The sequence below is a fragment of the Phyllostomus discolor genome, chromosome 8, assembly GCF_004126475.2.
Source record: "Phyllostomus discolor isolate MPI-MPIP mPhyDis1 chromosome 8, mPhyDis1.pri.v3, whole genome shotgun sequence".
NCBI classification, from domain to species: Eukaryota; Metazoa; Chordata; class Mammalia; order Chiroptera; family Phyllostomidae; genus Phyllostomus; species Phyllostomus discolor.
The window spans coordinates 15,492,804-15,519,364 of NC_040910.2; the positions used below are offsets into that span (position 1 = coordinate 15,492,804).

General features: G+C 40.9%; 1 protein-coding gene across 3 annotated transcripts in view; it reads right to left on the reverse strand.

Moving 5' to 3' along the window:
- The window catches only part of TTC29 (tetratricopeptide repeat domain 29), a 142,159-nt gene that overhangs the window by 43,249 nt on the left and 72,349 nt on the right, over nt 1–26,561 (reverse strand). For all 3 annotated transcript variants that reach the window (XM_028521509.2, XM_036031860.1, XM_036031861.1), the window contains 3 exons: nt 17,236–17,327; nt 8,639–8,762; nt 6,563–6,791 (listed from right to left, as the gene is read on the reverse strand). In XM_028521509.2, the coding sequence (XP_028377310.1) occupies nt 6,563–6,791; nt 8,639–8,762; nt 17,236–17,327 (445 nt within the window). The remainder of the gene's footprint in view (nt 1–6,562; nt 6,792–8,638; nt 8,763–17,235; nt 17,328–26,561) is intronic.

The following is a 26,561-nucleotide window of genomic DNA, read 5'->3' on the forward strand; positions in this document are numbered from 1 at the left end:
CATTTCTTGTTTGTGTGTTAGTGATGAAATCTTTCGGCTTTTGTATGCCTGGAAACATCTCTAATTTACCCAGGTGTTTGAGAGAGATTTCACTGGGTATAGAACTCTAGGTTTGATGCTTTTTTCTTTTAGTACTTTAAACAAGTTGCTTTTTTTCTTTGGACTGACACAGTTTGCAGTGATATTTCTGCTCTGTCACCTTTGTCCTTCATATGCAGTGTATCTGTACTCTCCCGCCCCACGCCCCCGCTAGCTGCTTTAACTTTTTCCTCTTTATCATCAGTTTGAAGCCCTGTGGTTATGAAGTGGCTTGGTTTAACTTTATGTATCTTTTGTTTAGGCTTTATTGAGCTTCTTGGGTCTGTGGGTTTACAGTTTTTAGCAAATTCAGGAAAAACGTCAGCCATTCATTATTTTAAAAATTCTTTTTACCATGCCTTCCTCTTTTTGTTCCCCTTTAGGGTTTCCAATTACTGACATATTAGGCTTGCTGGAGTTGATCCACAATTCTCTTTTATTTTTTTTTCAGTATTTTTTTCTCTGTATTTCATTTTGGGACATTTCTATTGCTATATGCTCAAGTACATTAATCTTTTTCTCTGCATTATCTAACCTGCTACTAATCCCATACTGCTTATTTTAGATTTGGGATATTTTATTTCTTGTAGAAATTAAGTTTGGATTTTTAAAAATATTTTCCACGGCTCTACTCTACAAGTTTAATCTGTCCACTACATTCTCCAACACATGGGATATAGTTTCAGTAACCTTTTTGCATCCTGCCCAGCTAATTCTATCGTGTGTGTGTCATTTGTCAGTTTCTATTTATTTATTTATGTTCTCCTTATTAAGAGTCATGTCTTCCAGCTTCTTGGCATGCCTATGTAATTTCTGACTGGATGCCAGATAGTGTGAATTTTACCTTGTTGGGTGCTAGGTATTATTTATTCCTATAAATATTTTTGAGTTTTATTCCAGGATTCAGTTATTTGAAAACAGTTTTATCCTTTTATGGAGACTTATTGAGATATCATTGACAAAAACCACAAAATACTTAAGCTGTGCATAATGGTGATTTGATCTGATACTTGTTTTTAAGCTTTGTTAGATGGGACCAAAGAAAGCTTTCATTTAGAGCTAATTTGTCTTTGCATTGAGATAATGCTCTGATGAATTCTCCACTTGATGTGCTATGTTTAATGAGGTTTTTCTCTATTTTTGTCAACGGGGGCACAAACTATTCCCAGCTCTGTTTGAGCTGAGGTGATTTTGTGCCTGATGCTTTTGAGTGGTTCTTTCGCTGGCCTTCAGTCGTTTCTGTATGTGCACAATCCGGTCCGTGCGGATGAAGACACTACAGGTCTCTGTCTCTGTCTCTCTCTTTCTCTCTCTCTCACTGGCTCTTTCCTTTTGAGTACTCTTTGAACTCTAGCCACCTCGGTCTCCCTGGACTCCAAGTTCAGTCTCTCCTCAACTCGGGAGGGTACTGGACTCTGCCTTGGTGCCCCTCCCTGTGCAACAGCCTGGCAACTCTGTCCCCGCAGTACTCCGGGGAAGTCATGCAGTCCAGCTCATCGCTTTCTCCTTTTTCAGTGATCACTGTTCTGTGCTGCCTATTGTCCAGTTTCTGAAAACATTGGGCTTGTATGTTTTGTTTGGTTTTGTTTTTAGTTGTTTAAGACAGGAGGATAAATCTTTTCCCTTTCACTCCATTTTAGCCAGAAGATAAGTCTTGCTTGTTTTTTCCCCCACTGTGAATATTTTTATCTAGACTTTAATTTAAAACGTAATATTTTTCAATGTTAGACATGCATTTACTAACTAGAAAATAATAGGTAAGCAAGTGCAACACATGGAAAGAATCTGGGACGAGAATTCCAGAGAACTGAACTATAGGTCCGTTTTGTCTTTTCAAGTGATCCCATGCCTGCATTACCCTGGGTCTGAGGACATTAGAAAATAAAAAGTGTGTACAAAACAATTTCTTTGGTTCTACACAACTCTATCATTTCATGATAATAGGGAACTCAAAACATTCCAAGAAGATGTTAACTCATTTTCAGAGGAACGGGGCTGTGGGAGTGGTACCAGACGTCGGACGGGCAGAGACAGCCGTGAACTGCAGTGCATAAAGAAGACACCAGGAAGACTAGTGAGTGAGGCAGGTTCTGGAACCAGGGGCCCCAGGAACAGCGGGGAAAGGGCAGGATTTGAGGAACCGCCGAGGGAAATGTGACATAGGGTTGGCTGAACAGGAGGAGGAATTGAAAATCTTCAGATTAAATAGTTTATTAGGTTTAGCAACCTCTAGAGTGCCAAGCAGGGAAAAGTAAAATTGCAGATCACTAGAAACTTCTCTAAATAAACTCCAGCAGAAGGATCAAATATTTACACTGGCATTTATGTGGCTGTTAAACATATCATAATAGTAATAATAATAAGAAGTTAACTTTTGTGGAAACCCATAGAAACTGGTGTTTATGGGGGGAAAACAACAAATAAATTGCTCATGATTTTCCTAGGTTGCACTCTAAGGGCTACAGAATGCCATATGTATTTAGAAGATGCTCTTACTGAGGAATTGTGGTCAATTCCAAAGGAATCTTATCCATCACCTATTTGAAACCTCAGATAACAACCTGAAGATATAAAGTGAAATCTTTTGCCAAGAGTCACAAAACTAATTAGTGTCCAGTATGATATTGGAACCCAAGCAATAGGACATTTGCTAGCCTCTCAGTGACACCAAGCTGCTCAGGTGAGCTGTAAGTCATGTTTTTCACCAGAATGGTCTTTTCACATGTCATCTTTTTTAACACATCATTAGACAGTTTTCCTCTGTGATGATAGGATAATACAAAACCTGCTTGCTGACTTTTGACCAAGGACGTAATGTTCTCTTCATTTTCAGGGTTGTTTAACAAACAGAAGTAGCTGATCAAAGTATAATGGAACATGAGGCTCACTCTTGAATGTTGCTTTCTCACCTTCATTGAAAGGATTGAGTTCATGAATGAAAAATACAAGCAAAGAACAGGGCAGGAAAACAGAGCTTGGCATTGAACCAAGGGCACCAATGTGAAGGCAACACAAATCAAGGACCAAGAGACAGATTCATGATCTTGATTGTTTTCCTTTAAGAAAATTTAATGATTCATTAAACCAGGGTGATATTTTTGGCACTCAAGGAAACTTTTACATGCCATTTTCTAAAAAACTGTAATTGTCTATACTGACTAGGAAGTATATTCATCTATTTCTATACTCAGAATTTGCACCTGGTTTCTCTCATATAATTTATATTTGGCTACAATAAGAATGTTCATTAAAACCGCGTCACTGATGTTATCAGTGGAGTGGTTAACAATCTTGGCATTTAAGTGGCTGTAATTACATTTCTAGGTTAACGGTACTGTTACCTGTCCCACCTCTGGGTCTGTGATCTCCATGAGGCAAGATGAATTAGCTTTTCATTAAAAAAAAACTTCATGATTGGAGAAATAATAGTTCTAGTAAGGGAAATAAACTACATTCTAGAGAAATCAGCAGAAACTCATAGGCCCTTAAGCCTTCCAGAGCTAACTAATTTCTGTTGCTTCAGGCTTCAACAATTGTATTGAACGGCAGTAGATTTGAATGCCTTCTAAATTCTTAGATTTGGGAGGAGAGTCTATTCTTCCTTTGCTACTGGAAAGGAAAGGGGGAATAGGAAATCATCCCAGCCATGTGTAAGAGTGTGAGAATGGAGGGAAGGCTCCTATACTTGCTCTGATCCCTCCGAAGGGTACAAAGAGGGGAGATGAGGGCTGGGGAAGGGCTGCTCCATTTCATCCAGAGACCTGAGAGTCCTTGCTGCTCTGTTCCCTTCGGGGGCCATGTTTCTCTGCTTAAAGGAACATTGCCTGCTCCTCGAGCTAATGATTTGTTTGGAGGATGTATGTCTCTGAGGTGAAGGTAACGGCACAGCTTTTATGATGTATCTCTCAAATCTTTGATCTGCTTTTTTCTAAATACATGGGACCCCTCTATAGCAAGATTAAAGATGCCTTTTCTGACAAGAAAGGCAAAGTTTGAAAACCTAAAAGCTGCTCAGACCTCCAAATAATATTTCTGTATTTATTTTGCCAGCGTCATACTTGGTGCTGCCGTGCATTCATGTGATAATTGCATGATAATCAAAATGCAGCATCAGATCATAGGACTTTTTTTCTGTCCTATTTTCCAAGGGGGTGGGGGACTATGAATCTTGTTTTAAAAAGTGGCTACTGCAAACTAGTTTATGGCTAGGACATATATACTCGTCTTGAATTCTATTTAATTTGACAAATATTTACTTGTTAGCAAGTGGGTGTTTGACATTGTGCCTTTTTTAGAAGGAATACCAAGAATCAGAACCTGTTTTCAAGAGACTCATACTCTCCGTGGGAAGATAAGGCAATAAAAGAAATGGCCGTGAAAGGATGCGAAATCTGATCTACAAAAGTGTTTGGAGAGAAATGAATAGCATTCAGTGTGGGACAGAGAGAAGAGAGAACATTCAAGTGAGAGGGGAATCAGGGGAAAGTTCAGCATCTGAGGACGTTGCAGGGTCTGTGAGATTTCTCTGGGCAGTGTGGAGCTGGAAATAAGGTGTGGGGGGAGGAGGGGTAGCAGGGAGAGGAGGTGGTCAAAGAGGTTGAGAAGCTTGTACTTAATTTGTTGGCAGTAGGGAGCCAGTAAGGGTTTTTAAGCAGAGCAAGGATAGGATAATAAAAGTAGTGGTGTAAGAAATATTTTGGAAACATTTTAGGGTAGACTTGTGTGTATTTTGAGCTAAAAATATGTTTATGTAAACAAGCAAGTGTGTTTGATAATGTCCTACAGGTTTTTTTTCCATATAGAACAGTGACCACAAAAACGGTATGAGAATTGACTTATTACTTTTGACCCTGAAAGATTATTATTTCTCACTTTCGTAATGAGGCAGATCATCCATGTGTGATTTCTAGCCTCGATCAAATGAATCTGCAACAGGGTGTGCTTTCCTAGCGTTCTGGAGAATTTGATCTTCTCCACCATGTGAATAACTGAATTTTTATTGTCAGAATAGTGTTTTGGAGTGCATTTTTTGTTCTATTCCTAAGTCCTTTAGAACACAACACATCCTTATAAAAATATGGAGATAAAATGTAAAAAGAATAGAAAAATAGTTTTATCAAGAAAAATACAGAAGATTTTAGAACTCAAGACTGTAAATAGACACACGGCCATGATCGGAAGCCAGGTTTGTGTGTCTTTTCATGCTTATCACGTGATGGCTCAAGTTCGTCCAGGGCAAATCTGAAAACGTGAGCAACTCAACTTACTCTCTACCAAGCCTGCTATCAAAGCAAGTATTCGAGTGTGGACCGTATTTCCTCTACTTTATCTCCTGGGCAGAAAGAGTGAGAGGCTAAAGGAAAGATAACTCAAAACTACAGAACAAAGTCCCAAATATAGGACAAAGGAACATTCTGAAGTAAGCAAAATATTATCCGACAATGATTAGTTAATAGTTAACCATAAATATTTCGGGGCCACTTGAGCACACTGAAACTCAGCAAGCCATGTGTTTTTAAAGACGTCATCTTGTTTTTCTTATTGCACATATATTTCGAATGAGACCTTTCTTCATTTCATAACTAGAGGACAGACAGTGGTGAGTGGTATTCTGCTAATGTAAAAGGGTCAATAAACTTCCTTTGTGTTTAATTTACTGTTATTTACCATTTATTCTACAGATGAAATAAATACCCAAAATGATTGTTTTATCTAAGGCAAAAAAAGTTTCAGTTAGGAGTAGCTTCTTCACATTACAAAATTTTGCCTAATGAGTCTAGTTGAGTTATTCCAAAATAATTTACTTTTAAAAGTTTGATTTGCAAACAAATAATTCTGTAACCCAAAGTCTGTCACAGGCTGTACTGCTTAAAATTTTTAAAAATTCCTAATCTGAAAGTCTTAACAAGTTGAAACACAAAACTGACCCTCACCTACCTAGTTAATTGAGGAATTTTGACTTATTATCATGAAAAAATGTATATAGGAAAACAGTAGCATTGAACGAAATCACTATCAAATATTATCTAAGTTAATATTCAAATTTGAATTGATAATTGATAAAAATAGGAGAATCTGCTACCATCAGAAAAGTAAGAGAATAACGCTAGTTTGCATCTATAAACACTTGCTCTGGTCAGTAAGGTACAATACTGAACATTTTTTTAAACAAACATTTCATATTCCTTACAGTTGATCAGTACCTACTGTTGAATACCGAAGATAACTGAAATGAAAAACAGCATGAGAATGGTGACTTATCAAGTTGAAGGCATCGCCACCACAGTTCTATGCTTTCCTTAAAAATTGAAGGTAAGATATAGCACAAAAGTACACTTCATCTTCATGTAGTAATGAATAAATAAAATTAAAATTACGCATACAATTAAAACACCAATGTTTGAATAAACCTTTACAATGTAAATGACTTAGCCAGTAAGAATAAATCAAAAACTAAAGTGTTTTGTTTAAAACAACGCCTTACCCACAACAGGATCAGGAGCGATGTCGCTTCTGCCCTCCTTCCACGACAGCAGGTGGTCAAGGCTGGGGAGGTCTGCAGACGCTACGTAGCTGTTCACTGTCAGCATCATCTGATGGGCTTTGGCTATTCCGTAATGCACCTTCGTCTCATCCATGAGAGGGATGTTGGCGAGCTCTGCTGCTGTGTTGAAAGCTTGCTGAAAGTACTCAGAGGCTTTACTGTAGTGTCCCTACAAATATAAGAGAGATGATTTTTTTCTTAATCTATTTTACCATTCCACATATCTTCCCGCCTCAGCAAGTACCACACTGTTCTTTCAACGGGTGTAGCCGTTCCTCTTCAGGAAGGAAGTGATGGCGAACAGTCTCTGCTACAATAAGGTTCTTTTTAAACATTGTGATGAAGTAACCATGCATTCCTGAAGTTCATTCACCAAGAAAGCTGTTTCTACCAGGTGGAACTGTAGGAAGCTTAAGTTTTTTGGATAAAAAAAAATGTTCAAATACTAGCAGTTTTTCATATGGTTTGACCTAATATTTGACAGCAAGAAGAAGTTTGGGGAGAGATTCACACTGATTTGGATAGAATGTTCTTATCTGTAGCATTGAATTTACCTAATGAAATATTTTTAACCAGCGTTAGTAGCCAGCCCCAGTGAGAGGTCATTTCCAGAGCACCTGTTTAATCAAGCATCAGTGACAATAGATGTGTATGCCTGCTGATGCAGTTTTTAGTCCCGTTTTCCCGTGCGTGCATGCCATCCTTGACTGAGAATGGATTGTAAAAATAGGATCTTGACAGAAGCAACACAACTCAAGTGATCATTTAAACTAGCTCTTTTCCAAGTTCTTTGCAACATTTTAAGTTACAACGATAAAGATAGTGGTTTCATTCAATCAGATTAATTTCAAATTCTATTTCCTTTTAAAAAAAGGGCAAATAATTCTGAAGTCATCAAAATCAATGACATGGCACAGAAAAGACTGTAGTGGTTAAGAGTGTGGGTTCGAATACTACAGCCACCTAGAGGCTTGGCGACCTGGGGTGGGTTGCTTCAGCCCTCTGAGCCTCTGAGAAAGGGGAACTGCATGATACCAGGTAAAGGCGGAGAGAATAAGAATAAAGCTACCACCTACACAGGTGGCATTTACTACTGTCGCCAGACTCTAAGTGTTTTTTATATATTCACTCGACGTCCACAACCACCTCATGGGGTGGGAAAGCTGAGGTGACTAGCTTGTTCCAGGCCACAGATTTTGTAAGTGAAAGAGCTGGGCTTTTAACCAAACAGTCTGGTCTCAGAGTTGGCACTTTTAACCACTACATAAATAGCCTCTCAAAAAAAGATGAAGACAATGAGTGTAAACACAATTTGAGAATATAACCACCCTCAAAAAGGACGGATCCTACTTGTGACCCAAACAGCAATTTTAACTGGAGAAACAGGCCTCTTTTATACCGTTTGTAAAGGAAAATCTGGGTAATAAAGATCAAGGCAGGGAGAAAATAAATCAAAAGTCTGTCATGGCCAATGCATTGAGAGACTTTTATTTTAGACGTTTTTCTCTTCTTTCTCGCTTCTTTCACATAGCCAATCTGCTGGTAGCATTACGTATTTCCTTCGGAATTGCTCTTGGGACTGTCCTTTCTTCTCCTTGCTGAAAGTATTCAGCAAGGGACCCAGCAAGGGCTTCTCAGCTGGATAGTAAAACAAGAATTTGGAGCAAGAGAGATGCATGTCAGTGTCAGCAGGTATGAGCCAATTGTTACAATGCAGTTCCTTTAAATTTAAATATTTTAATTGCTCTTCAAATAGGAAATTGCCGAAGCCCTGCATCGCCTGTGAAGATGTGAATCGGTGTCAGCAGCTCGTGCTGACTGAGCCCAACAGGGTGCTCAGGTCCTGGAAGAAGAGGAAGGAAGAGGCGTGTCTCTTCCCAGTCACTTCCCTGTGGGTCAGCTAAGTCCAGCAACCCAGAGCCATTCTGCTAACAGACTAGGGGGAAGGGAGGATCAAGTGGGAGGAGCATATTAAAGCTATAATTTCCCCCCTAAGCAAGAAGCACACATACTCACCTTTTCGTTGTAGATGTCCCCAAGCATTGTGCTCGCTTTCACAATGTCGAGGCTCCGAAAATTGTTCCTTGCGATGTTCACGACCTCTTTCAAGTATTGAATTGCTTCCGTCGTGTTTTTTTGGCTAGAAGAAATAAAAGAGGAAACTATTGGAGAATCGTTTCACTTAATGTCACAGTGAAGAGAAGATAGTGTGTTTCTTTGCTTTAGAAAGTGGAAAATGGTTATCAGGATAATGAAGGTGAAAAAAATTTTAAATATTAAAAATTTAAAAATGAGAATATTAAAAAATTAAAAAGTAAAAATATTAAAAATTGGCTTGATTTTGTTGGAGTATATAGTATGTTGAAATTTAAGCCTTTAAAGTCTCATGATTGCTGGTGGAAATGTACTCTTTTGGAAAATGACTTGTCAGTTCCTCAGAAACTTGAACATCGAGTTATCACGTGACCCGGCCACTGCACTCCTCCATATATGCCCAAGCAAAATGAAGACATGTGCACACAATAACTTGTACATGAATGTTCACAGCAACATTGCTCTCTGTAGCCAGGAAGTGGAAACAACCCAAATGACTATCAATTGATGAACAGATAAGCAAAATGTGGTACATATTCATACAATGGAATATTATTTAGCCATAGAAAGGAATGAAATACTGACACACACTATAACATGAATACACCTTGAAAACATGCCAAATTAAAGAAGCCGGTCACAAATTACCACATATTGTATAACTCCATTTACATGAAATGTCCAGAACAGACAAATCCACAGAGACAGGAAGCAGCTTAGTGACCACCACAGGCTGGGGCGAGGCCTGTTCGCAGGCATGGGAGTGCCTGCTAAAAGGTATGGGGTCTCTTTTCAGGGTGAGGAAAATGACCTTAAATTAAATTGTGGTAATAGGTTCACGACCCTGTACATAGACTGAAAGCTAATGAACTGTAGCCTTTTGAAAGGGCGAATTAAATGGTATATGAACCATACCTTAATAAAGCTATTATTTTTTTAAGTACAACATTTTGAAAGTTTATGGTGCATGGTAGTTTGTTTTTGGAAGTGTCCCTCAGCAGTGACGTCTTGGGCATCACTGAAGAACCCATACCAGTGTTACATACACGAGCAAAACGCTCAGAGAGACATCATTTCTAGCAGAGTGCTTGGTGTGCGCTGGGCATTCGTATCCACGGTCCAGCAGAAGGAACGCCATGGAGTGTGGTCAGTAGGGTATGTGACTGTCTCACACAAGGTGGGCAGCAATGTGAACATTTCACCTAAAATGTCATATGGTGTGCTTGAGTGTGACATTGTTATGTTACACAGTTACATGCTTATAATTTTGTAATACGAGTTTGTCATAAAAAAATGGGTGTTATTTGTGCCAGATCCTGTCTTTTTGAATGAAAAAAAAAAAGGTCAACGTTTGCGAGGGGAAACATTCATACAGTTCACATACAAGTCAGGCTGCCGGGTGAGTCCTGAGAATCTCAGTCACTGGATGTTTAAAGCTCCTGAGCACAAACTCCTATCTTCTGGATATTTTAGTAACATCAAAAAACCTTTGAGAGACTCTAGCATGCTCTAGAATCCTACCTTCTGGGGAATATTGTTCCTGTTCTTAAAGAGTCTCACTGTCAATTTGGAGAGATAAGTATATAAATTCACAATGTGGGATTAATTTTGATGGGTATTATGAACTGTACGTAGTGCTTGGAACTTCACTATCCTTCCCACAAGTCTAGAGTCTGTAGCATAAATGTGATCTTAAGAGGCGGCCAAAGGATTTGGAGCCAAATCAAGGGCACACAATGGTGAACTCAAAGCACCTTGATACATCGAAAAACTGTGGTATGTGTTGTGGGAGATGTGTCTGAATTTTGAGCTGCATCACACGTTGAGTGCGCTTTTAGATTCGTAGGCTCCTTGCTGCACTCCTGCTCCTCTCCCTCCTGTGCCCTGACCCAGGTCTTCAACACACAGGTCGGGAGTCCCTGCTATTCACCACCCCATCTTGCTCCCAATGTTTCTCCCTCTCTAGTGCCCAGAGCTTTGAGCTGACCTCTGTTTTCTCACTTCTCTCATATCGCCATCTCCCCCGGTATCTCATTGGCATTGGGGTCTCTGCCCACCCACAGTTGGCTCGTTCCAGAGTTCTATCCAAGCCCATCCCCTCCCCTCTGCCAAATGCTTACCATAGGCAATTTCCTATACTACTGTGGTGTGCCCTGACCCCTATATGCACATGTATGGCAAATCTGTATTTCTAGCCCCAATTTTCCCTCTGTATTGTACATCCCTATTTCTAATTGCTCAGACTTACTAAGCATGCAAAAGAAGATAGTTCCCTCCAAGTGATTATCTTCAAAGATGCCACCTAATAATGAAGCTGATGGCATTATGAGGATTCCCTCTTTAGGAAATAGCTTCATAGTGTTATGTTATCATAAAGCATTCACAAGTAATTTAATCAACTTCGTTCCAAAAATGGGGTTATCACTAGAGATTGTGTTGTTGTTGTTGTTTTTTCTAAATGTGACTCTAAATGCATTGGTCGTTTGCAAAAATCAAACCCACCTCTCAGACGACAATGTCCCTCTATAGGGGCCATTCAAAAGTATATGCCACAAGATCAGAAAGCATTTCAAAGGAGTGCTCATTTTCAACAGGTGATGGCAGGATTAGGGGTATCAACTTGCATAGCCACTCAGGATGTGAAGAGTACAACACTCATTTTCACAGACAAGCTGTGGTATGTTTGTAAAAATAAGGTACACATTGCTTTGATCTAGGCATGAATCCCAGCTTGGCCTTTTCATTGAATAACTTTGAACACATTTTCACTCTTCCTCAGCTTCAGTTTTCTCTTTTTAAAAATGGCCACAAAGTGTTGTGAGATGAAAAATTACACACATGTACAGCCGGGTCCCTAGTAGTGATTCATTAAATGACAGCGAGTGCACTATTACCTCTCAGTGAAGTGAAAAGCTATCATGCCCACAGCTCTCCACTTGACAGAATCTACCACCAGCTAAGAAGAAAAGTCAAATGAGCTAAGCGTTGCTTTTTGAAAACCTTTCATAAGGCAATGAATGAAACACCACAATTTGAACGGGCACTCTCCGAGACAGAGAGGCAAATAAAGACCTGATGTCTATTTCTAGGGGCCAGGGTCTGAGAACTAACACTTTTTGTTTACTTGAGTATGAGGTACTATCCAATGCATTCCTTTGTCCTTTCTTATTGGTAAAAGAATGGTCCACATATCAGAAATAGAATGGCATTTCACATTCCCAAAGTTAATACTGCCTTTTATGATTCTGTTCTCACTGTTTCATAACCAAATTATGGATAATCTTCTTCCACATTTAGGCATAGCTAAATTGTCCAGAAAAACATTATGAATTGTTTGCGGAATATTTCAAATGCAGACATGGGATAAAATACCATAAGCGGTGTGCTCACGACTTTAATTTAAATATTTGCTTTGTGCAACAACTAAAATGGTACTGAGAGCTCCAGGTTATACAATCATTAATAAATAAAACACACCTACTTTGAGTTTTTAGCAAACTTGTAAGTTCTCAGGACTAAAATTCTTTATCAAATTGATGTTAACTCTCCAAGCTCTTTCTTGGACTGTAATATTCAAGAAAAAAGTGATGGCATAAGAAAAAAAATAGATTTCTTTTGCATATCACTTTAAAAGCTTAGGAAAAAAGTATTATTTTTATTTAGCTAAAATGGGCTAACTGAAGTTTATTTATGTTCATGTTCTTAAAAGCTGATATATTTTTCATGGAAGTGCATTTCAGATTAAGTCTGGCCTGCTGAGGACTGTTAAACCACAATATATACAAAAACAAACAAACAGACAAACAAAACAAGTTCAGTGAATAAGAAATACAAAATAGTATAAATAAAACCATTGGCGGGTGAGTCAAGTGGTTTTTCTCCCAAAGGAGCAACAGTGCTCTGAAACATCTAAAAGTATCTGGAACTTGTTCTAACAAATACTGCTACAGAAAAGGTCTTTCTGTTATAAATTATATCCTCCACTCAACAAATGCACAGTTCTGTAGCCACCAAATCTGTTAATATAGCATCGGAAATCTAAACATTACATGTTGCTTAAAGGACTTTGAAATTTAAAAGTTATCCACAGATTTACAAGCTAGTCTTTCTTTAGAAGGGAAAGGATCAAACCTTTTTCCCATAGAGAAGCTCCAGATTATTTGAATGGGTTAAAGGACAAGGTTAAAGTGTTAGACAAACATTAATTCCAGTTTTCTATATGCAGTGCACAGGTGCAGCTTGAGCAGCATATTATATGGTATAATCATTAAATTCATTCAGCCAGACCTCAGAGAGTTAAAAACATATATTCTGAGGAACAGGACTCCTCGGTCCGAAGAATGAGAATGAAACAGCACAGAATATTTGTGTATCAAGGTGATTCCAGTTTCCAACTGGGAAAACGGGACTGTTAACACCCACATCCCCTGACAACTGTCCAATTATGTATATCACACTTGGCCTACTGTTTGCAGTAGAAGTAATCAATAAAGGATGTGGTTGAGTGAACATAGATTTTGGCTGAACCAATGCATGAAAACTTAATCATTTACTCAGAGAGAAGAAATCAAATAGGGCAGAGATGAAGCAGCCACTAAGGGGTTTGTTGATTGTGCCACCGTTTGTGGGCCACGGCTGAAAATAATAAGGCAAATGGAATCAGTGACAGGAGAAGATGTAAAAAGCTATTCTTAATTTCATGAATTAATAGAAATGTTTTGATGTATTTTGGGGGGTCATTTTTAGGAGATTTTTGCATCGAAGCCTGGATGTTCCACTTTAAAGGATGTATGAAAATTACTAGGGCATGTCATTTCTCTCAAGCGAGAAGAAATTAATTTTCAGCTATAACAGAAAGGTAATTTTCACAGTTGAAACTTTGTACTGATTGATTTAAAATGTCCACTGTGGAAAGTTTCCCAAGAACGAGCCCAAGTTTACAACAAAATTTGTAATTGGTGTGGAATAAACACAAGCTAATTGAAAACAAGGTGTCTCAAACAACTCTTGCTTTTGTCATTTAATTTTCCCACCTATAAAAGCCATCTTATTTATGTTGAGGAGTGTGCCGTATTGGTAAATGAGTTATTTCAGTGGAAAGTGTACAACAAAAATGCTGTAAGAAAAACAGAGGTTGTATTTCCTCCCCTCTCCATGCTTACTCAAATTATCTGTTTACATGTAATAGAAATACTTACTCGGTATTTCTCAACTCACTTTCTCTTTGTTTTAGGGACTATAGTTCTGGCTATTACAGCTGCGTCATGGGCTACTGTTATTACTTTAGAATATCGGCCCTTTTTACACTAGTATCCCAAGGAGAAAAAAAAGACATTGTAAATGCTTATTTTCCATTGCTCTGCTTAATATTATTCAGACCAACAGCAGAAATAACAAACCCTGGTCACCATTAAAACCTTCATCAATAACTCTAATGCCAGGGACCGCTCTAGTCCTACCAAACAAGCGAGTCTGTGTTACCAGGTCCTCAGTCTTGAGGGAATGTGGTGTGTTTTTCAATCGAAGACACAGTATAAATTCTTATAACCATTTTAGAAGCTTCCAGCCTTAGAGCCTGTTCGCCTTTCATGCATGTTCAGCTGATGGCCTCACACACACACTTATCGGAGACACAGCTATCCTCTTTCATCTCCTTTAAAGAGATAAAATATGTTTATAGAGATAGGGCTTCCCATTAGTGAAACCTGTGCCACTGCACAGGTTGAGGAAGAGAGATTTAGGGGTGATGCTAAGCTTCATATGCAGCTTGATTTATGTCTCAGCTGCCACCACCATAATTTCCTCTGTTTGGGCTGTGCTCCATTTCTCCTAATCCGAGGACAGTTTAGGACTATGGCACGGATGAACATATGTGTGCACGTGTGTGAGTGTGTGCATGTGTCAGAAAACACCAAGCCCTCAAAGCAAGATTTTTAAAAAATGACCACAAAATTCATATCAAAGCATTTCTAGTAAGTAGTGGACTTGATTTAATAAGGCTTCTTAGATATCTTGGGTGCTGTTGTCATCCTGTGAAGGAGTTTTGTTTTTGAAACCTTTGTCCACCTTTTGAGTTATTTTGCACAAATGGTGAGAGCACCTGCCCTAGCAAGGCCTGGGAAGCTTGCTGTGGCCTCGGAACACTTTCCTCTGATGCCTCAGAAGCAGCGGCTCCTGCATGCTCGTGCATTGCCCAACATTATAAAGTTAAAATTCCATGTCCACTGTATACGTCACTGATTGCTGCATTTGTAATTTAGTAGATGGGAATTCTTATAAGTGAACTTCGTTTCATTTGGCACAAAAGTGAAATAGGGAAAAACCTCCTTGCCAGTTAAAATCAGCCCCAAGGCGTGCTGCTGGACTGTTGGGAATGTTGGAATAGAAGTGTCGCTGTGACTACTCTACACATACCCTACTTCATGACATGTCAAAGATAGCCGAGTCGTTTTCCACGCCTGAGCCCCAAGTAACACTTAAGCAGCCAAATCAAAACATTAGATTTTCTCTTATGATTGCCAATATTTACCAGTAATTGTTCAACCCCACCTTAACGTTTACTGTAGAGACCAGGAATTCAAGTCCTGAAGTGGAGACACAAAGACATTCCAGATGAGACACCAAGGTAACGGGTGAGAATATGTTTAAGATAACTGTATGTCTCCAGAAGTTTCAAAAACTATATTTTTGTAACCAAAGGGTCATTCTGACACTTTTCTGGTCCTGTGTCATAGTTAAGTGCTGGATATGTTTTACAAAGGAAAACACCTTTCCCTGAAGTTGTGTCTCTTCAGTTCTGTTGGGACACATGCCACTGTGTAACAGTCACTGTGCACACACGCTAAGGGACGCATTTTTGTGACCATGCAGGCTCAGGTCAGGTCTGTGCCTGCCTGCCGAGCGAGACCAGCAGTCCAGCCATTTTTCACTGATTCTGGGCAGTGGTAACTGCAGAATCAAGCAATGCAAAAATCAAAACAAGCAGGTCAAAGGGCACAAAGTTTGTGAGTTCCAAATAGACATTAAGTGAATACTTACAAATTTCTCCTTTGTGTTTGAACATTTGCTTCTTTCGGTTTGTCATTTGTAAAGTTGAAGTTTAAGGAACAACTGGGTTGACCCTCTGTGGGTTAGGGACCAGTGTTTATTTAGAGGGACCACAACAGTCACGTGTTCCTGCCTCCCTTGCTTAAACATCATTCTCTCCTTATACCTATGTCCATGCCCCTCACCGTTTATCCAGGGGCGACTGCTGTACATTGTGTTTGGTGTTTCGTAGGGCACCTTTCATTTCACTGGCATTGGATTTTAATACTTCATTAATTACTTATTTAATGCTTGTCATAAAAGAGGACCCCCCAAGCTAGAATTATCTTCTGCAGGGTGGGCCCCTTGTAGTACAGGCTTCCCCCGCTAGGGGACTGTTCTAGGTGAGTGTTCTAGGAGCCCATCTGCATCAGTGCACCAGCTGGCAATGTTGTGAGAGGCTGCATTCAGCTTCAGTGAATTTTTTCTATGACTCTTTTAGTGCATTTGCCCGTTTCATGATGGCTAATTTACGAGCACACCTGCCCACAGGTTCCCCCCCCCCCCATATATTGGCAATGGTAATTATATAACGATGATCTACTTTTACTTCACTAGGCATGTAATGTTTTAAATGCCTTTCAAATAACAATTTTACCTTTTCAAGCCCTACCCTCTATATATTTACATATGAAGTACAAATAGGAAGAAACTAGAATTTGACACAGTCTACATCTACTATTATTATTATTACTACTACCATTTTTTAAAGTTATATACTATATATAAGATAACATACCAAAAACCAGAGCCTTAACTTTGACAACTTTTCTTATTCTTAAACTATCATGGCTTAAATTAGAAAGCGAATAATGCTGCTATAGAATGCAATGACTAAATGGAATATACAACCAACACAGTACAATGAATGAAGGGCCGATCCCACACTTTCCACAGAAGAAATCTGTATCAGTTTTGCATGTACACTCTTGTCCAATTTTGTGTTTTAAGTGAAATTTTGGCGATACTGTCTTTGCGCCCACTCGTTCCTCCAGACATGCCTGGAGGAGCGATGTCTGCACAGAAGAAGCACAGCTGGAGCCTGAGGGGGAAGTTTCCTCCAAGACGGGGTCTGGCAAGGTCACGGCGAGCCACGGGTACTGGAGCGTGCTGCGTGCGCCTGTGCTCTCCCTCCGCTGCTTCACCCTGTGAGAGGTGACCTGGTTTCTCCCTCTCATCCGAGGTCACCACTACGCTTACAGAAAATCAGAAATAAAATAATACGGAGGAGCAGCAAGATAAAGAAGAATTTAGGCGCACATTTTTCAATGCCGCATCGGTTTAAAATAACTTACGACGAAAGGGTCACTCAGGAAGGGCGCTGCTTGAAACTTAAGCAGGCAGTAATGGAAAGCGACAGACCTCAAACAATTTCAGCCGTTCACAGCTGAGTGGATGTGCAGTGACAGGAAGACAAGGATGTGCTAACTTGCCTCTGCAGGACCTTGGCTATGGCTTCGTAGGCTCTCGCCAGGTTGAGGTCATCCTCCAGCTCCGTGGAGACTCTGCTGTAAGTGCCCAGGACCTGGCGGGAGGAGAAACACCTATTACACAGACAGCCTGGCCAGACTCACTGACGCTGCGCTTCCTAACAGAAAAGATGAAAATTAATAGTTGTGTTTAATGTCTCCATAAAATATTTTTTGTTTATTAAAAATTCATGTTGCTTTGGTTTATTTTTATCTATAGTATCACTCGTTTCACAGCAATGTCTTCGAGCCATGACAGGGAGGTCTTACTTTTGTGGAAATCATTCTTTTCCTGCACAATCCAAAATCTTCCAATTTATACAACTTAGGTGTGAATAAATAATTGAATGGCTTCCAACATTATTTTAAAATATGGGACTATTACCTAGGTAATAGAAAGCAGATTATAATATTCTACTATGGTAGCTTAAATATCACTTTTCTTTCTATAAATAGCTGTTTGAAAAGCATGAATTGAGGTGCCAGGCAATTTCTAAATCTATCATTTTATTAGATGCATATCTCACAGTTTGTACGCGTATTCAGTACACACTAAGAATATTTCCAACTAATGTCCTTCATTACCAACAATCTCTTCAATAATCAAAAGATTATGGCTGCCACCGTCAAATGCACGATATTAATTTAATTTAACACTGACATCATCTGTATGGTACAATTTTCCTTTTTTATTCTTTTCCCCTTTCAATGGCCAGGAGGAGGAAAGATATACATCAAGCCAAATCTCCATTCTTTCTTCTCCCTTTATTGTTACTTGATCCAACCTATTACACACATGAGGACACAGGAAATCTCCAAAGACCTCTATGCAAATCCTTTCTGCACATTTCCTAAGATAGAACTGGGGGTAGTCATTTGACAGCGCTGGGAGGGAGTCGGCGTGAGGAAGGACGCCCACGCAGGCTGAGGGCCACGGCCTGGCCTCGGCAGCTCAGAGCACTGGTGTTACAGGCAGTGCTGGCTGTTCATCTTCACTTTCTGAAAAGCTAATACCTGGGAGATGATTTCAATAGGGACATTGTGACACCTCCCAGAATTTGGGTTTGGTATGGCTACCAAGCAAGTGATGGTCATACACGGACATTAAAACTTGCTCACTAGCCCTGGCTGGCATAGCTCAGTGGATTGAGCTCGGGCTGCGAACCAAAGTGTCGCAGGTTCGATTCCCAGCCAGGGTACGTGCCTGGGGTGCAGGCCATGACCCCCAGCAACCACACATTGATGTTTCTCTCTCTTTCTATCTCCCTCCATTCCCTCTCTAAAAATAAATAAAATAAAATCTTAAAAAAAAAACTTGCTCACTGACACACACTGACCCAGTGTTTTGGTTCCCACTAAACCTACAACGTTCACATTGTTCATTCTTATTTTTAAGGCTTTTAAGAAGCCTTGTATAAACCTGAGAATATTCTTCGTACTTGGCCGTGCATAACTGATAACACCTAGATTTAGTCAGATGTGATTTGACATAGACCTTCCTCAGTTAAGGGGCAAAACCCCTGAATTTTGTGAATTTATAAGAGGCTTCATTGGGTTCAAATACAAAAATTTAGGACAAGATTTTCTAGGATCTTTCCTGGCTTATATATTTTTATATGACACTCCAGAACTTTAAGATTGAAAATTGTATTTTTGTGCCAATTGTTACTGTGTGCCAGGTGCTACATTAGACCCTAAAAAGTCTGAAATAGAGAAGTGCTTCCTTACAGTGGAACAGACTAGGGACCAGGGCCACTGCGTGAAATGGCCACGGCCTAAGGCAGGTTTCCCCAGTGCTCACGCTGCACCACTCACCCGTGCCCCTGACCCCCACGCCCCTCCCCGAGGCAGCACAGTAACATATGGGGGGGCCCAGTTTTATCTTAGAGGTGTGACTCCTCAGCCCAAGGATCAGAGGGTGGTCATTACAGGTAGGTGCTTCAGGGCCGAGGGCTCCTGTTCCACACCAGTGTGCCCTGGTTTCAGGGAGCCCCAGGGCCAGAAAACCCGCCCAGCCTGGGGGTTGTTCTGATTCTACAGAAGGTCCCTCATAGAGCTGGAGATGGAATGAATGCTAATCTTAGAGTGAGAAGACTCGGTTTCAAGTCCCAGTTCTTGCATGCCCGGTACATTTGGGCCAGGAGGGCTCCCTGAGTTTAATTTCCTCAGATGTAAAAGAGAAAAGCCACTTTGAGGGCTGCTGTGAGGCTACCCTAAGAGGACACGGAGGGCTGCGGAGATCTTAGGGCAGGGAGTCTCTGCGAATCTGTTCACCGGCCATCAGCGAACCAGTCCCGGTGCAAGTCTCCCTCTCGAGGTAAAGACACGCATTTTACCTGGGGGCTTGAGGAAGTTCCTTCGTCTCCTTCACCTGCAAACAGGAACCACACCGGCAGTGGGAAGAATATAGGGCAATACTGGTCCCCCAGGAAAACAGTCGGTGGCATGGAATCCGTGCTGAGGACCCTGGTCAGAGCAGCTCAAGGGAATCAAAGGCAGGGCCCGTTCCCCGGGGATGTGAGCGCTGCTGCGGGAGGGTGAACTCAGACAGGGGACTGCACGAGGAGCACTCACGGCAAGCCCAGCAGGTGGGTGAATTGTGCAGTTCAACCTGAGAGGAGCGGGAAGGCCATTGTTCAAACAAAAATAAAGAGCCCCATAAGAGCAAGTGAAAAAATAACGTGAGATTTTGAATTCTGTCGAAAAGAAAGATGTCTTACATTGATTGACCTTATAGAAAGCGAACTTAGGTATGTTTTAAAGTTGACAAGGTATTATTTAACTTGTAACAAATGTTAATCAATTAGAATCCTTGGCCAAAGACAGGAACCTTTTTTCAAAGAACACTCCAAGCGAGGAAACACAGCACGGAATCCGAGGGACCCGCTGTGCCCGACTGGCTCTGTCGGCCTGCAGTGTGGGGGAAGCAAGTCCAGGGTCTGGAAGGTTAAAATCTAGCATCACAAACAAAGAGGAGAGAATAAAGAATCTCAGGAATAAAAACTTTGATAAATTGAAAACTTATTCTATACCTTTCAATTTCATGGGCCTAATCAAACTTGGTCAAATGACAGAGGAAGAAACACTGGTGCAGCATGCTACTGTGCAAATGCCAGTGAACATCCAACTGTGCACAGGAAGGAGGTTACCGGAGCTGGAAAAGTCAGGAACACACCTGATAAAATCTGAGAGCTCCACAGATGCTCGGTCCAATTGCTCCCATGATTCCCGTGAATGATGGAGAAGAAGGTTTGAAAACGATTTCACTACAAGTGTTAAAGGCAATGGCCTCTATCTTCCCACTAAAATAGAACGTATGTGCTTGGAGAGACATTTTCAAATAAGGCCCAAGTTCTTAAAATGAAATAATTTCGATCTGTCACCTAAAAACAAAATTGATAGAATACTTAGCATAAAAATGAGAATGTGCAAGAGAATAATGCTGGCAGTATGCTACACATCCCCTGAAAAAACTGTGCTGTAAAATCAGATTTTAAGAATCTTTCATTTCTTTTGTTGCAACAGCCTTCAAGAGAGCATTGGAGTTAAGTCAAGACTGTCACCTGTCACTAAAGTGAGCGGGACATGCAGACACACACCCACCATTGTTTCTGTAGGAAAAGAATCCAGTCCATAGGAATCAACATGTACATAAGTCCTAGCATCTGGCCCACTTAACATGGACATTTTATAATTTTGCAAAAAATTTAGTAAACTCTGATTCTACCCTTACATCATATATTTGGTATTTCCCCCCTTTATACAGCACATTCCTTTCTCTAGTTCCCACCCTCTCCCCCTGCTCTTAGTTATTTCAATATGTGAAATCAGTTGGGACTTTTACTCTGAGGGCAGAGCAGGCTTTGGAAGGGCCTTATGGGATAATTAATCAAATTTCCCTCTGGGTGTTCAAATTTTCTTCAAGTATCATAGGCTTTCCAGGCAGGCAGGTCTACTACTGAGCTGAGTGACATGTGTCAAGTGACTTAATGCCTCTGAGTTTATTTCCTCAGGTACGAAATGGAAATGAATAAAGCCTACCTTGAAGGGACATTATAAGGTTCCGATAAGATGAGGCATTTAAAAGTACTAAGGTCCTTCTAAACACAGAGTCCTCCGTGACTGCACAGGTCACATGTTCCCGAAAGCAGCCCTGAGTCAGAATTAGCTGCCAAAATTGCATACATTATTTTTTAAAAAACCCAACTAAAAGTTTAAAGGTAAAAAATAATAGCCCTGAAATTTATATAATGTACATACATCTTTACCTGTCCTTCCTCCCACCATTCCTACAAAAGCTGGAAACACAGTTATGTATAGGACACTTTTGTTAGCTAAATAAAGGTACAGACAGAAAGCACATATGGTAAAAGTGAAACTATGTTTCATTTCACGAAACAAATAATAGTACCTGTACTAAGGCTTTGAATGAAGCAACTGCTTGATTTTCCCCTCAAATGGGGGTGAGGGTGTCTCCCCTGGGGATATCCCTGGGGATATCTGGCAATGTCAGGGGTGGGAATTTTTAGGGTGTTACATCAGGAGAGGTGCTGGTGGCATCTAGCGACTTAAAAGCCAGAGATACTGCTCAGTGCCTCACAATTCACAGAGAGCCCCCACCACAGTGAATGATCCAGATGCAGATGTGAACGGTGCTTTTATTGAGAAACCTTGATCTAGCCTTCACACAAAAAATGTCAACAGTTGGAACTACCCCCTTGTGAGGATAGCCCCTACATCATTGGAGAGTTACATGAGAACACTATTGGTTAGGATGAAGCGAAACCTGTAACTTCTGCCTACTAGCCGAGGTTGTGTTTTGTGGGAGAACCCAAACTGGTCCCCCTTCCCTGGGGCAGTTCTTCCCATGCTGAAAGATGGCTGCTGTCCCTCCTCAAAGCCCCCAGATGTACAGGGGCATCCAGGATGGATGCTCTGGAGGAGGTGAGAGTAAAGCCCCCTAATGTTTAGCTGTATCTAATCATTCTATTTCTAGCTTGTCTACGAGTTCTAGAAGATCTTAAAAATAAACCCACCTGGACAAAAATGTGCCTGTAAAACCATCAAGGGGCATATGTCGGATTAGTCTGTAAATAAAGTTATGAATCCATTGCTGAGGGTGCACTTTTTACCCCTTTCTTTCTCGCCCACCACGAAGAGACAGCACAGCTAACATTTCATTTGTTATACATCCCCCACAAAAACTCCACGGTGTGCTGCTTCAAAGCTCAGCACCGGGCTCAGTTACAGTGCATTACTTTGAGGAGAAAAAAAGCAACAAAACTGATTTATTCCTGTGTAAGAAGAAGTGCTGCAAAAAATAAAAAAAACAAGTGGCCATCTTGAGCTGGAACTCATTGTCAAATCTTATAGGAAATACATTTATTCTGATTTCTGGCACTCGAACCCCCTTTAGCCATTTCACAGTTGGTGAGCAGAAAGGATGTTTCTGCCTCATTTACAGTGTCTGAACGGGATTCAGACAATCAACTGCAACATTAGTCAAAGAAATCAATGGCTAACGATTTCTGACAAGCACTGCAGTAACAGGCTGAGGACCAGACTGGGCAGCGACAGCAGTCAGAGCACTCTCCCGGAGCCAGCGACGGGCAACGGTGGGAGGCGGTGAAAGCGGGGCAAACGGAACTGGTCTCACTTCACTTAGACACTCAAACACTTTCCGCGAGGCACAGCATCTGTCGTGCGGTAAGTGCGTAGCCCTTTCCTGCAAAGATGCTACACTGAATGGACACGAAGGACCCGCAAGGGTGCAGCTCTGCAAACTCTAATACACAAAAGCGGTTCGATAGTTTGCATTTTGCTGAAACTATTCTGGAGTCACCAGTCTAGCCTTGCTATTTACATTGATCACGTGGAGTAGGCACTCTTTCCTCCTGAAATGCAGTGCTCATCGCCTGGGCTTGGGCTGTCTGTTTCACATAAAGTGAAGGCCATATGGTCCCGTGCAGAAAGGGTTGAGTCTTAAAAGACATGAGTTCTAGTTTGTTTTTGCCATGAGCTCAGGGTATGGTCTCGGACAGGTCACTTGGTTACCCTGAGCTTCAGATAATGGGATGGGAACAAACGATCTAGGATTCTCTATTTCAAAAATGGGACTTTGATTGGAGGACTCTACATTGAAATATTTAGCAACTCAAGATACGCCCCCAATTGTTCACAATCATTTATCTTGGGATTTAAAATCCTGATAAATTTATTTGAGGTTGAAAAAATAATTTTTAATGATGACTCATTTCATTCCATTGAAATTTTATTTTCATGCTTCCCTTTTATTTGAACAATCTTCTATCATCTTAATGAACTGCTTTTTAAAAAGAAAAATAAAGGCCCTGCAGTGGAATAGATAGAAGCAAGGAGGGCTAAATCCACACGCTTTTAACTTATATCAAGGAACAACTGTTACAAATGCAATGTCCAGTGCTCTTCAAAATTAGCCAATTATTCTTGCATAATCTGAAATTTTTAAGAATTTGATAAAATACTAACGTTATCCTTAAATTTCCTAAACCGAATTAGAGTTGCTAGCTACTCCCTCATGTGCTAGGAGTTTACATTGTACTTTCAAGAGCTATATAAGGATAGCACTATATCTCAAAAAACTTCCCAAGAATCTTCTCTCACCTAAAACTCTCTCTCTACACATCCATGTATAGATGGTTCTCAAACCACAAAATAATAAGATAAAATTCCACTTAGAGTTAAAAGTAAAGGTTTCCTAAATAATAAATTGGAATATACTGCTCAAAAGTGCTATTTCCTATTTTGGTCACTATAGTTTTATGCTACGTTAATGAGGAACATATTAATGAAGAATTTGTATTCTAATCCTCAATTGTTATTTTCTATTCTATAAGTCTGAAAGCATAGAAATATTTATTCTGTACAGCCCAATCGTAGTGTGAGTTACATTTTATTGCACCTTGAAAAGAAAACTCCCCTGCCCTTAATCTCCTGCTAGGAAAACCCATTAGATGCTTTGTTATACGGATTGCTAGGGGGCCCTGGACGACAGCCAGCCCAGTAATCTGTGAGGTGGCCTCATACGGAACGCTCTGTTCAATGGAAGATTACGGTGATTATTTAGTCCAACCATGTTCTCTTAGGTAATCCAGACCCAGGGAGCAGTTGGTAATGACCGCAGTGAGAAGGTGCTCAGAGATGAGTGAACACAAGACAGGGACCGGGTGATGTCAACACAGTGACTCAAACCAGCTGCTGCTGCTGCTGAAGGGATGATAAGAAAACTCCGCCCCTTCTCTTCTGGGGCTCCTCCCACTCTCAGGAATCTTTCAGTGTGTGAGGCCCAATCGCCTACTGATCCTGGGTGTTCCTGGGATAGGGTCCCTCATATGGCCACAGGAATCTTTACAATCAGTTCCCTTACTTGCTCATCTGAATGAGTCTCTTTCTCATACCCAAAAAGTGCCGCTGAGAAGCACTCAGAGATGAAAGGGCTCTCCAGAGCCAAAGTGGCAAGTTACTAACTTCAAACCTTTTCCTCCTGCACGTTCAGCAGTGAGAGACAATACAGGTTGATTCCTTCCATGGCACGGTCATTACGTTCGTGAGAGACTTTCTGGATGGTTTTAATAAGCACTAACACTGGGACGTTTCTGTATTTCTTCGGAAACCAATTACTACCAGGAGACGTGGCTTCCCTCTGGCAGGACAGCCGCCATCCATCCATAGCCCCTTTCACGAGGGCGCCTCCTTGTTGTTGGCAGGCTTCAATAACACTTCGTCTTGTTTCCCCCTTCTCCAAAATCCACAGAGGCCTTGAAAGACATTTGGAGCATATTCTCGCTACACAATTTGATATCCTTTCCACCGCCAGCCATTATTCCGGTAAACTCGGGAAACCCTAATTTAGATCCACGATGTGATGCCTCCGTATCAGGCCCTGTGAACATGCTTCTTTAAAATAAAACATGGTAGGGAGGTCTTCCTCTGAATGCTTGCACGCAGAGAAAGCTTCATCTATTACCCTTTCGCCGTGAGAAAAGAGACACGAGAACAATTTATGAGTCCTTTCCGTTCTGACAGATGAGACGATGAGTGGAAACGCGACGCCTGCCAGGAGCTCTTACCAAGCAGGTTCTAACAACTAGTAATAAGTGTAAATAATAAATGGCTGGAATCTTAGGGGAAACGGTGGCGATATGAAACGATTTCTGATACCTCTGATGGGGTTCTGCTGCTCCCGGAATTCCCTGCCTTCCCAGCAGAGGCCTGGCCTGACAATAAACAACAGTTTAGTACTTTATCTAATCCCAGCCAGGAGGTGAGTTCAACAGCAAGCTTTTGCAGATGTTCACATCCAATAATCTATCCATAATTGATGAAACAGCAAGGTCAGATGTAATGGCTGTTACTATTCCAGCAACAAATAAATGGTTATTGACAAAACGGGCCCGCGTGGCACAGAGCACTGAGCAGTGACAGGCACGGGACGGACTCCGCAGCCAGCCGTGTGGCAGGAAGGCCGCACTGACACCTCAGCAGATGGAGGGACCTCGGAAAGGCAGGGGGAGGTCGCTGACGCACGGAAACAGGTGCAGACGGGCTGGGGAGGAGAAGGAAATGATGAGCAGGAGCGGGCCGGGCTGGGGACCTGAGTAAGTACAATGCGTGAGCAGGTGAGCAGTTCAGAAGTGCCTTTGAGTGTGTGCCCTGTGATCCAGGTGTCTGCTTGCATTTGTCACCAGCGTGTCTTCACTCACACAGCTGGCTGTTAAACCGTGCAGCTTGGGTGATGCCGACACCAGAGTGGATGCATGGGATGCTTTGGTGCCCAGACCGCCCCCTGAGGGACAAGCATTGACATTCCATTTAACACTGCAAATTCCTTTCTTTCCTCCCACATATGAAAAAAAAAACCTAGGAGATTCATATATGCAATTTTAAGAACACTTTAAGATAAGCCAAAGATGCCAAATTGTGAAGCTAGAAAATTTCTGCAGACTGGGACTAATCCTGAAATGCATGCAGCTTAAAATCAAATTTACTGCAAGGAAATGTGAGTAAAAGGTAAAGTTTTCTTTAATAATAAAAAGCAAACACTGCATTCTATTCACCTCGACCTAGGCAAAGACTAATAAATGCATTAATCGAGTATACTTTTATTGACTGAATAAAATCCAAAATATTTGAACCTAAACAAACAGCTAAAATCTTCTACTTCTGTTCAAGGACTAAAGAAAAATAATGCTTTCCCACTGTTTACTATGTAATATTAAAAAATGAAGAATGGTAGGATGAAATGGTAGTTA